Source organism: Labeo rohita, chromosome 20, assembly GCF_022985175.1.
Source record: "Labeo rohita strain BAU-BD-2019 chromosome 20, IGBB_LRoh.1.0, whole genome shotgun sequence".
NCBI classification, from domain to species: domain Eukaryota; kingdom Metazoa; phylum Chordata; class Actinopteri; order Cypriniformes; family Cyprinidae; genus Labeo; species Labeo rohita.
Window position 1 is genome coordinate 5,599,833 of NC_066888.1, and position 12,582 is coordinate 5,612,414.

A 12,582-nucleotide genomic window follows, 5' to 3' on the forward strand; every position below is an offset into this window, starting at 1 on the left:
CTTACATTCTGGTTGAAAAAGGTAACTGTGAATTTTTAATTTTTAGTCTTTGTCACAAGTTGAGCTCATCTTGTGGAGCTGGTTGTTGGCCCTTGCTCAAAGGGTGTCTGCAGATGATTGCAGACAGGTGAGACTTTGCTACAGCAGTCATTAAACTACAGCGCGACCAAATCTTACCGTGACCCATCGTAAAGGGTTAAACTTGATCCTAGCCGGTGTCAAGCAGAATTTGCCTCAACACACCTGCCTGGAAGTTTCAAGTTTCACCTATTGAGACCTTGATTAGCTGGTTCAGGTGTGTTTGATTAAAGTTGGAGCTGAACTCTATAGGACAACCGCCCTCCAGGACTGAGTGGGTGGGACTCCAAGACCAAAACAACGAGGGTGGGATTCAAACCCACTCGTGCAGAGCACAATGGATTAGCAGCCCATCGCCCTAACCACTCGGCCACCTCTTCACCTTGTGTGGTGCTTTTATTTAACGCGCCTGATTCCGATCATTAGCTCGCTATTAGAGCGCTCGACGAACTGAACTGGGCGCGCCAGACGAGGAAGACACACAAAAAGTGCAATTTGTTTCCCTCTTAACGCCATTCCAGCATTTATGGCTATATTAATGGCAAGAGCCAGTTAATCCATGCACAAGTCAGTTATACACACAGAATCTCTTCAAATCCCACTTCTGACAAAGGCTTGTTTTGAGTGACCAGGCTAGAATTAGAATTGGAAGTAATGTGGAGACATTAACACCGGTTTTACAGACAAGGTTTAAGGCATGTTTATAAAAAATACTTTCATGTCCTAATTGAACTATGGCCTAATCCTGGCATAATCTAAGCCCTGTCTGTGAAACCGGCCCTAAAAGTTACAGTTTGCCTCCTTTAGTTTGCCATCTGACCAACTCCATTGATAGAATTGTCCGCAGGCTGTTATGCAAGCGTCCTCCTTGTTGAGGTTTCTGGTGTCCGAGTGGAGGCGTGGGTTCAAATCCCACTTCTGACAATGGCTCTTTAGATTGGCCGTTCTAGAATTAGATTTGAAAGTATACTTAAGACAGCAAAAGTTTTATTTGTAGTTTGCATCCTTAATTTTGCCATCTGACCAAGTATAGTGATAGAGTTGTCCTTCACAACCTTGTACCAGACTGTCAGAATGGCTGAGAGGTCTTAATGCGCCAGACTCAAGGAATTTCAACCTTCTCAAATGTCGAGGTTTCTGCTCTCTGAGCGGAGGCGTCCGTTCAAATCCCACTTCTGACAAAGGCTTGTTTTGAGTGACCAGACCAGAATTAGAATTGGAAGTAATATTGAGATGTTTACTCCTGATTTTACAGACAAGGTTTAAGCCAAGTCCCACACTAAAATGCAAGTTTGAGCTGTTTCAACTGAAAGAAACTTGCAGTGGTTGATCTTAAAATAAGTCAGTGCCAAGATGCACACCAGTAACAACTTTTATAAGGCATGTTTATAAAAATTACTTTAATGACCTAATTGAACTATAATCCAGTCTTAATCTAAGCCTTGTCTGTGAAACCAGTCCTCACTTTCTCAACTTCCAAATCTAATTCTAGAATGGTCACTTAAAAAGTGCCTTTGTCAGCACTGGGATTTGGAAAGTTTATGAGGTTGATAGCTCCAAAAATGAGCTTTCAGTAAGATTTAGTTTAGGCGCAGTGTCAAATTGTCCCCATAACTCCGCTGGTGCACACAGTGGTTGGATTTGTGATTTGCAGTAGAGTTTTTCTCTCTTAAAAGTAACAAGAACGCACACACACACAATTTTTTATGACATACATACAAACCACACTCTGACATTACACACCCACACAATTATAGCTGCAATATTTATCCAATTGGCTCTATAATATGCAGAAGCAAAAAAACAGGAATAAAGCCAGTATTTGCTTTATAGGCCAAACCCAAAAAATGGCACGATCTTGGAAAAAATAAAATTTTAAAGCCTTGCCAACAGAATTAAAGCCTCATAACAAAAATTTCATCATTTTACAGTTAAATGGCACTGCGATTAAAAATAGCAGTTTTAATGGGTTCAGTGGGGACATTTTTGTCCAAAGGGTGCTGAGAGTAACAATTTTTTGTACCTAGTGCATATCAGTTTTAAGCTTGGGAGCACAGAGTTAAGTTTGGTCTCATTTTAAAGAAGACTCCATGGCAGATTATTGTTAAAGTAAAAAAAAGTGAAATAAGTGAAATATGTTAAACACTAAATCTGCTAGAAAATCAAAGCCATAAATCTAAACAAGTCGTGTTTCAAATTTGAGGTTGATATCTCAAAAAATTAGCTTTCAGGAATATTTTGTTTGGACGCAGTACCATATTTCCCCCATAAGATGCCAGCAAAACTCTGCTGGTGCACACAGTGGTTGGATTTCTGATGTGCAGTAGTTTTTCTCTCTCAAATATTACAAGAATGCACACGCACACACACAATTTCTTTATGACACACATACAAATCACACTCTGACATCCATACCAACACACCCACACAACTATAGCTGCATTATTTATGCAGTTGGCTCTATAATTTGCAGAAGCAGAAAACAGGAATAAAGCGAGTATTTGTTTTATTGGCCAAATCTGGAAAAAAATAAAAATATATATATATATAATATATATATAAAAAAAAATATATATATATACTTTTAAAGCCCTGCTTTACAGTTGCCAAAATGTATACAGATGCCAATAACACAGGCAAAATGATCACAAAACAACAAGACTGAAAAGGACAAAAAAGTCCAAAAGGTTGCAAAGGTCCTAAGTATTACATTAGGACCATCTGTTATTGTTTTAGCTTGCCTAAAGCTTGCTATATCTTGAATATATCTTTACAGAAAAATCTTAAAACTGAACATGTTTTTGCATTATCATGGGTCATGTTTTGTCCTAAGGAAAATTAATCATGGTATTGTTAGGCCTATGGTAAAAATATAGTAACTATGTTTTTTATTTATTTTTTATTTTTTTTATTTTGGCAGATTATGTATAACCAGAGTTTTACTACAAATACCATGGTGAAAATATATAGTGTATCAAAACCACTGTTAATTTGTGGTAACCATGGTTTAACTATAGTGACCATGATTTTTGGTTTTATTTTTAGTAAAACCGTGGTTAATTTTCACGATGTTGTTGTCTGCCTTAGCTCCCTCTTAATCGTAAACTGATGTGAATATTTGTCGGATAAAAATTCCTACTCTTTACAATTACAATTATGTCATTTTGTTATATTTGTAGTAATTGACTGCTACTGCTAACATCTGCTATCAGTTATGCTTAACTAAGTAAACAAAGACAAAGCTACAATAGTCGACTTACAGATGTCACTGACCTGCACAAGAAGTCCTGAACTGGACAGTTTTTTTTTCTCTCTGCTCCACCTGGGCACTTCCACTCCGCTCTCTCTAGTGTTGCATCCTTTGGCGGAAGCGCGGATGCACAGAGCGCAAAACGCGTTGCCAGTCAAGACTATCCGATTCATGATTCAATGGGGTTTTATTATTGAATGGTGAATTCCGAAACAATTACTTTAATATAATCGGCAGACAACAACAACAATATTACAAAAATAAATAAATAATTAAATAAATAAATGGAGGGCAGTAGGCCAAATTGGCTGCCAGGCCACCAGGAATTCTCCAGGTGCCCTGGACGGCCAGTCCACCCCTGCTCAGAGCTGATCTGTTTGACACAAAAATAAAGAGTTTTGGGACTGACAGAATACATGGAATTAGCCCACATGATTTGTGTGCTATGGTCACCATTCACAGTCATTATATGGAAAAGAGCAGCTTGAACATTCTGCTAAACTTCTATTGTGTTCCACAGAAGAAAGTAAATCACATGGATGATAACAAACAGCATGTGCATATTTGGGTGAATATGTTTGATAAAACTGCATATCCTGTAAGATGTTTGCAGCTTAATTTTAATAAAGCTCTTTTTGAAGTGTAAAGGAAGTTTTAAGCTTAGTAAGTATGTAAAATTGTAATACAATACCACAATTCTTTTATTTAAAAAGGTCTAGGAATGTTTTCTTCTTTTGCTCATACAGTCCCTGTAAAAGCTAAATGTTCATCTGTGATCATCATCCTATGAGACTGTCTGTGCCATTTCTTTCTTTAAATTTTTTACTTATAACAATAATCTTATTGCAGTTTTTATCATTTTATAACATTCAAAACACTGTATAAATATATTTAGTTGATTGTTCACATGTTTTCAATAGTGGGTCTATTAGTAGAGCAGCATTTCTTAAATATCTATAAAAGTTTAAGTTTATTTTAATATAGTGAATTTTATTTTATATAACTTTTTTTAAGTATATAAATGAGTATACTAAGTGTGTGGACCCCCCACTGTTCATTTATTTACTTGTTTATTCATTCATTCATTCAAGTCAGTATTTGTACTCAAACACGAATGTGATGGTAATAGTGGACACAACTGATCCAAGGTTGAGCAGTGTATTGTGTGGAACCAGACATTTGTTTGCACCATGTTGATGATGTTGAATAGCCAAGTAAACGTAAATGCAAGCATCAATATGCAATTGTCACCTTACACCATTTGCCCTTCAGCAATAAATAAAGGTGTCTTCAGGAGGTTACGTGATAAAACACTTTAGACACATATTATATCAAGTTGAAATATGGTCAGATGTCATTACAGGATTGTCTTAGGACAATCAATATCCTTTATGTGTAACATAACCTTCATAAGAATTATGATTTGTATTTTTATTTATTTTTTTAATTGGACATCAATTATGGACATCAACCTAAATGTATTTACCTTTATCTCACTCGAGTGTTATATTACAATGTGAAGTGGTGAAACACTATTATTAAGTATGATTAAAACCGTACTAAAAGCAGTCAGTACATAACATCATAACACTCATACATATATGAATGGAATATGTGAATTACAAAAGATGTGATGAGTAAATAAGCAGTAGGCAATGGATAGATGTTTTCTGTCCGTATTTCCACATTGAAACAGTTGAGACAGAGATGTCCTCCTCAGGAGAAGGTCACAGAGTGATAAAGATGTGCTGTTGCTTTATTTCCACCTGATCCTTGATGTGGACAACACAACATTGAACAGCACGGAAACGGAACAGAATATAATAGAAGCAGCACGGTGTGATTCATTCGTTATTGTGTGAACACAGAGAAAAGCTGCAACTGTGTTTGAAGTCTGTTTAGTTATAATAAAACCTTGTCATTCATTCATTGTGCATAACCTTTCAGACTGGACTTTTTCCACGTCAAAACAGAGACCTCTGGTGGTGTAAAATATACGACAGTCAGGATTTTGAAGGGATAATGAAAATCAGTTAAAGTTCCTCTACTGTATGGCCTTTTTTAGCGTTTTGCATACAACCACAGTTCAGTGTGATGAATGCATGTTTTTCAAGCTACAAAGGACAAAATGTTTGGTTTGTTTATCATGCTATGTCTTCAGAAAACATAAAATAGTTAAGTGATCTTTATTTCTGTAGAAAATAGCAGAATCAATTATGAAAACTTAAATATAGAGATAATTCAGATTCTGTTGTAAAGCAGCTCTAAAACACAATAGTCCCATTATGTATCTCAAGTCAGTTAAGTCATATAAATTACCTTCATGGTTTGATTCCTAATATATATGTATATATATTAGGAAAATACATGGTTTTGCATGAATATAAAGAATTTTATAAATGATCTTTGCTTTACTTAACTGTGTGGATTGTGTTGTCTTTTCCTTGTTGTTATTTTTTTCTGTGGAATTCAATACTTTTACTGTATAGATAGGGTGCTTAACCTTTAACTGATAAGTCTACATTTGGTACAAAGGTGCATGTTTCTTTTGGCAAGTCGGTCATGTTCCAGCTCAAAGGTATTTTTAGATATACCTTATTAAGAAGACAGATAAACATTCATCTCAACCTCAACTGACCCCATATAACAGTGACCATCTGTTCCTATTTCCAAAGCCTCCTTATGAACATTCTGTAATGATACTTTTTAATACTTGCCTGCACAAATCTGCACAAGTTTCATTGGTATTATATAATAGCACCCTAAATAAGACAACATGCTTTTCTAAACATACTAGTTTTTGTAGGGATAGTACTGTTAACATATAAGGTACAACGGGGCTAAAGGCACCCCTGGGGTAAAATGTGCCTTTTCCTCTAAACCACTAGATGGCAGAAAAACATGGTGTAGCATTTTCCAAAACATCTGCTTTTCAAGATACACGTGCAAATATGTCTGATCCTTGATGTGATCGTGGGCAGCAGGGCAAAGTTGATTTTTTGCTTACTTGATCTAGTATTTGATGTTTTTAAAGATGTTGTAGATTTAATTAACAAATGAGATTCACTGAAATTCTTGAAAACTGTATATTGAGACAAAGGTCTCAATCACAAAATAATTAAAGCAACAGTTTTTAAATAACAAAGGAATATGTGAAAGTATGGTTTTTGGGGTAAAAAGCACCCCTGCTCTTGGGGCTGAAAGGCACAATCATTAACATGATAATTAATAGAAGGCTGACTTTTCCATTTGTTGACATGACATGGTTAGATTCAGATGGTAAATATCATATATTATGTTGGGTGTCCATCTTAGAGATAATCACCATGTTTATAATGAAACCATATTTAAAACACGATATTAATCATATCATATAATAAAATATCATTTGTTGTTATTACTGTAAATCTATATTAAATTATTATGGGATCTCCCTTCAGTGCTTTCAGAATCTTTATATTTTAAAATGAATTTGTTTCTGTATTTTAAAATCTATGTTTTATATTAACATATTTTAATGACAGTATTTTTATTGAACAAAATTAATTCTTTTATTTATCAAAATAAGCAGAAAATAATACAATATTTGCTGAAGTGATTGTTTTAAACAAGTATTAACTTAGATATTATTTAAAAAAAAAAAAAAAAAAAAAACAACAACATTATTTTAGCTAAAGTATTTGTATTAATTTGTGTGCCTTATTCCCAAATGCTGGTGAGGCTTTTACCCCGTGCATGGGGTGTAAGGCCCCCTTACCCCCTCATACATTTATACGATTTTTAAACAAAATAAATAAACTATGATTTATTTTTACACAAAATCCGTTGCTCCATAAGTGTTCAGTTCAACAGTACATATTTTTTTCAATAATACATTTTGGGCACAGTGAAAGGTACATTTTATTTCTTAAGGTGTGCCTTTAACCCCATTGTACCCTATATTATTTATTCATTTTTGCTCATTATAGTAAGACGTATCAACATAATAATAAACTTAATCTCTCTTACTATGCAAAGATCTCACAAAAGAGCCACACATTTGGAAATACTTCTCAAAAAAGTACTTACTCTTGGTTTACATGGGCCTTTTTTTTTTGTTTGTTTGTTTTTGTTTGTTTGTTTTTTTTTAAATCAGATTGGCTAATGTAAACACAGTGTTAACAAGTTGTAAAGAGTATCTATGAGGTGATTTTATAAGGTGAGGTAAAAAAAACAAATAGGTTAACTAACTGGGTAAAGTCCACTCAATGAATGCCTCATTTAGTGTGTAGGTAAAACTGTACTTTTCTAACAGATAGATAGATAGATAGATAGATAGATAGATAGACAGATAGACAGATAGACAGATAGATAGATAAGACTTTCTGTTTTTGAATTGCCCACTGGGGGTCATAGTTTACCAACTTTTTCCAAATACAGCTACCGCGGAATAGCGCCAAATATTTTTGGTTTAATTTTGTTTGTAGAATAGGGTTAGGAATCTGTTTCTTTTTTACATTCTTTAATTATACAGTGACTTTATCGTGTGGACACTTTAGTTTTCTGGACTTCCAAAGATGGAAGTTTGTTTCTTAATGTTACACATGTAGTTTGACTCCTGGGGTCTTCAGCAACAGAGCTGGGCCGGTACCGGTGCGCGTGCCCTCACTGAGTCTGCGCGTTCCCGCGGCCTGTAGGAGGTCCAATATAACGGAGCCAAAGATCATCATCACCATCATCATCATCATCCCAGAGGAAAGGCCCAGAGAGTACATGCCCGACACGCCTCATCCGGAGCGGAAAGATGAGTTTACGAGTCTGATCTCAAACGTGTACCGTGTTCGATTCGGGGATTTGAGTGCAGATCCAGAGGTTCGGCCGCCTGTCGGTTCGACTGCGTGACTCCAGCAACATGCGTGTGTGTAACTGAAGCGCATGCATCCGATCAGGACACGGACTCTCGGAACCGAGTCAAGCCGTGGAGCAGACGATCCAAAGCTCACGGGTTCACCGATCATCCTCATTCGCTACATGTGACCGAACCGAACCGTCCGAACCCATCTGCAGCTTCACCAGCGGGCTGCGCGTTAGCACGGTGAGAAAACACTTTCACGTGAAGATTAGAGGATTAATAATACGAGATCGTTTCAGATCACTGATGTCGTTTGAACCATCGAAACGCTTTATTACGTTAGATCTGGATCGCTGTTCTGATCCGGTTCGTCTCGGGCGGGTAACAGATCCGTCAAGGACTTTAGTTCAAATCTCATTAAATAAGAGAATCAGCCAGACACCGGCCACTTTGTATGAAGGACAGACAGTCAGAGATTATATAAATATGAAAATACACAACTAATTAAAACAACTGCTCAAATAAAGAGGTAATGTTTAAAAAGAAATACTCATAATAATGATCAGACGTGACCGTTAAACTAAATTATGACCCGGGTTCGCTTCGTATTAGCTTAGCATGCTAACACAGCAGCGCAAGCACAGACACTTTCTGCTGTATTTAACAGCAGTGATTGTATGTATCATCATGTTTTATTTATTAATTTACATGTCTACACTTGAATTGCTAGGGAAATACACGTGTTTTTGAATAAATTGGCAGTGCCGATAAAGCGGGAGTAAAAACAGCATGTAGCATGCTAGCTGCGTTAGCTCTCTGTTCAACACCTTTTTAAACATTCAATCTTCATTCATTACTCGAAGTGATTTTAAAACAAATGAATGAAAGCCGTGCAAACACATATAAATGATCTGAAGTGTGTTAAACTGAATCGGGTCCTGTGTATCTTATTAAACATGTTTATTGTTATGGGAAATATCTTTCATGTTACGAATAATTGTAATCTTCGCCGTTAGTCCCGTTGTTGTTTTGTACAGGTTTATTTTTATAGCATACACAAACCCAAGACAAATATAGGATTACGCATGGTATTCCTTAATAAAGCGGGTTTTGGTTTCTTTGGTTAACCTGAAGTAGCTCCTCCTCAACATGCTTATCAGGAAAGATACTATTTAATTTGAACCCAAGTTTTTTCTTTGTTTGTTTTGCTTGAACCACAAATACCAAAGTCTAACGGGCTTAAAGGGTGTCAGTATGAACCGGCACACTTATATCTCTGGTTACTTGGATGTGTGTTAGTAAATCAGTTCACAAGCGTAAGCTGCATCTCTGTACACCAAGTCTGTTCTTGTCTTGTAATTACTGGCTTGATTTAAACATACATCACATCAGCTAAAGTGTTGAGATTTAATTGGGTTTTTTTCTTTTTTTGCAGGCAGGACAGTACAGTATGGCTCCCCATCTGGACGCGGCCCGCAAATTGTTCTGGATCTTAATGAAGTCGCTGCTCCGTTTCTCCTTCATGTTTGTCAATAACTGTGTTGCGATCCCATCCTACTGCCTCTACCTGATAGTCCTGCAGCCTTTAAGACTTCTAGATGCCTCGACGTTCTGGTACATCGAAGGGGTCATGTTCAGGTGGTTACTGGCCATGGTGGCGTCTTGGGGCTGGTGTGCGGGTTACACAGGTAAGACCAGCTTTTCCTATCTCTTCTGACTTTCTAAATGCCAGTGCAAGGCACTAAATGTTCAATTTAACTGCTAGACTGTGTAAAACAACATTTTTTTCCAAGTAAGCCATGCAGGGTGCTAGACTTCAGTCAACATCATCCCATATATCTCCAGTATATCATCTAGTGGCGCCAAAATTTGACTGCTGAGTGCAGATTTATTGACTGTTTTTCATCTTTATTGACCTCACACTCTAGGGTTTCCTGTGTTTGGATTGATTTCTTTATTTTCTTTGGGGAAACAAGTTTGATTAAGCTGTCACAGTGTGTGTTTTTTTGCTTTAATAGAGTGTATTTGGACAATATTATAGGGTGGGAACCTCATGGGAGGTCTTTGTTTACCTCACATCTCTCTTGACGAACCTACATCATCATTCATCAGAGACTGGAAGTTTTACCCTTATTGCTTCATGTGTAGTTTGTTACAAGTATCGATTTGAATTAGACTTTTTCATTAGAAAGATTTCCTTGTAAAGCCAATTTGATTTCATAGCTAGGTTGGATGTAGGAAAGGGGTTGCGCCGCCTGCTTTCATGGGTAATTTCATTTGTTGCATGCTGGTAATAAGAGTAACCAGGGTGTTGACTGTACGGAAAAAGCTTGAGACTCATTATCTGGACCATGAGATGGAAGTGCAAGGGCTGGGATAGTCAGATGATCATGAAGACAGATTTTTGTCAGACAGACCATTTGTCAACTTTTTACAAGATAACAGATAAAGGTAGTTGGCATGACGTTTAGCTGTGTTCCACAGTTTGACATGCGGTATTTATTTTACATTTATTTTATCATATGTGGAGATTTTATGAGCTCATATGTATGTAGAGACTAGAAGAAATATTTGTATTTTAAAAGGTAAAATGTTTTTTTTTAAAAAAATGCTGTGAAACCTAAAAATAAATAGTGACCAGTTTCTACGGCAGGATGATATACCTGACAGATGTATTTACTAATGCATTTGCTCTTTTGGTAGACACTTAATTTTATTGAATGATAATGCACAACAAATGAAAAAGAGTTTTGAATAGAACTGGCTATTTTGAACTGTCTCACAGAAAAGAATCAAACTGACCCATTTAAACAGTGTTTTTGCAGCTGAAATCAGGAATATTATATATTAGAGATTTCCTGTAAGCAGGTCTCTTTGATGTACTCTGTAAAGCCATGAATTGAACTCGGCTTCATGCTGCATTGGAGTACCAGTATTTTAAAAATTAGATTAGTGTCTTATGCATGCTTTAATTGAAGTGGCTCATTGTTTTTATGATGATCAAAAGTTGGATTTCCTTAAGTAAAGTTGGTTAGACAAGCTTTCCTTTTACATTTACAGTTGGAGTTTTTTTTTTTTTTTTTTTTTTTTTTTGTCTCATTGTCTTTAGCAAGTTTAAGGGTTCATTCACACTTGTAGTTCAGTTCGTTTGATTCATTTGGTCTAGACCAAAAAGGAAATGATACGTTTGGTCCTGGTCCGCTTAGCGTTCACACCGAACCTAAAGGCACAGTGATACATTCACAACCTGATAGGTCAAGTTGAATGACGTATGTTTTGTGATGGAACTCACCCCCATAGCAAACATACATCTCAGAGATGTCTATTTGACTGTGTTTACATCTGCAAGACATATTTTTTGGAGTGTTTGCTCATCTGACATTTAGATGTATTTAAGATGTTTATGATTTAGAATGTACCCAGATAGCATGCGTACATCTGCAAAATGTCTGTTAAAGATCACTTGATCTGGAAAGCATCTGCTGTGTACAAACATCTGACAGATGTCTGTAAGATGTCAGTTTTACATACATTTAAAATCATAAAAACATCTAATAGATGTCTATTTGACATCTGATAGGAAACGTCCTATAGACGTATTGCAGATGAGCAAACACTCTAAAAAATAAACTTGCAGAGGTAAATGCGGACATCAAATAGAATGCTGTCAGGGTATGTAAAACTGACATCTTACAGACATCTGTCAGATCAGCGCCAATAGCCTTGTGGGCAGTGTGCTGACATATGGTGCAGTTGTGCTTCGGGTGTCCCAAGATCGAATCCCGCCTCATGGACCTTTCCCAATCCCACTTCCCTCTCTCTCCCACTCACTTCCTGTCTCATCTCTACTGTCCAGTCAAGAAAAATGGCAAAAAAAAGACATCTGTCAAATGTTTGTACACAGCAGATGCTTTCCAGATTAAGTGATCTTTAACAGACCTCTTGCAGATGTATGTGTGCTATCGGGCACCGAACACCCCCAACAAAATGTGTGTTTGACCTTAAAGCAGCACTACGCAGACTGATCTAATGCCGTCTGCTGGACTGCATGCTCGTTGCATGTATGTATGATTTTATTTTCACCACCTGCAAACTCATGAAGAGCTTGTAAAAGGCACTTTACCTCCTCATTGCTCCATATTTCCCCTGTGGTCATTTTGTTTTGGATACACCACTTGTTCCTTTCGTGAAATTATATCGCATAGCATTGCATGTTGTCATTACATCCTGTTTTTGCTTCGTTTATTTGGTCTGTGTTGCGGACTTAAGTATTTGGTCCGTTTGTAAACAGACCGAGACCCTTCTTTTAAGGCGGTCTTGGTCCGCTTGTTTGGTGCGTGCCAGGGTTTGGATGGCAGCGTTCACACGACCCGCACTATCAGAGCATTTGCACCATTTTGATTTTAATCGAACCAAATATGAC

The 12,582-nt window shown here is 36.7% G+C and overlaps 1 protein-coding gene across 3 annotated transcripts in view; it reads left to right on the forward strand.

Annotated features, from left to right (window-relative positions):
• Positions 1 to 7,906: 7,906 nt before the first annotated feature.
• The window catches only part of lpgat1 (lysophosphatidylglycerol acyltransferase 1), a 35,507-nt gene continuing 30,831 nt past the window's right edge, over positions 7,907 to 12,582 (forward strand). The window contains exons 1-2 of one of the 3 annotated variants that reach the window (XM_051138847.1): positions 7,907 to 8,402; positions 9,595 to 9,847. In XM_051138847.1, coding sequence (XP_050994804.1) covers positions 9,610 to 9,847 — 238 coding nt within the window. In that variant the 5' untranslated portion in view covers positions 7,907 to 8,402; positions 9,595 to 9,609. The other 2 variants (XM_051138848.1, XM_051138849.1) reach the window with 2 other exon arrangements.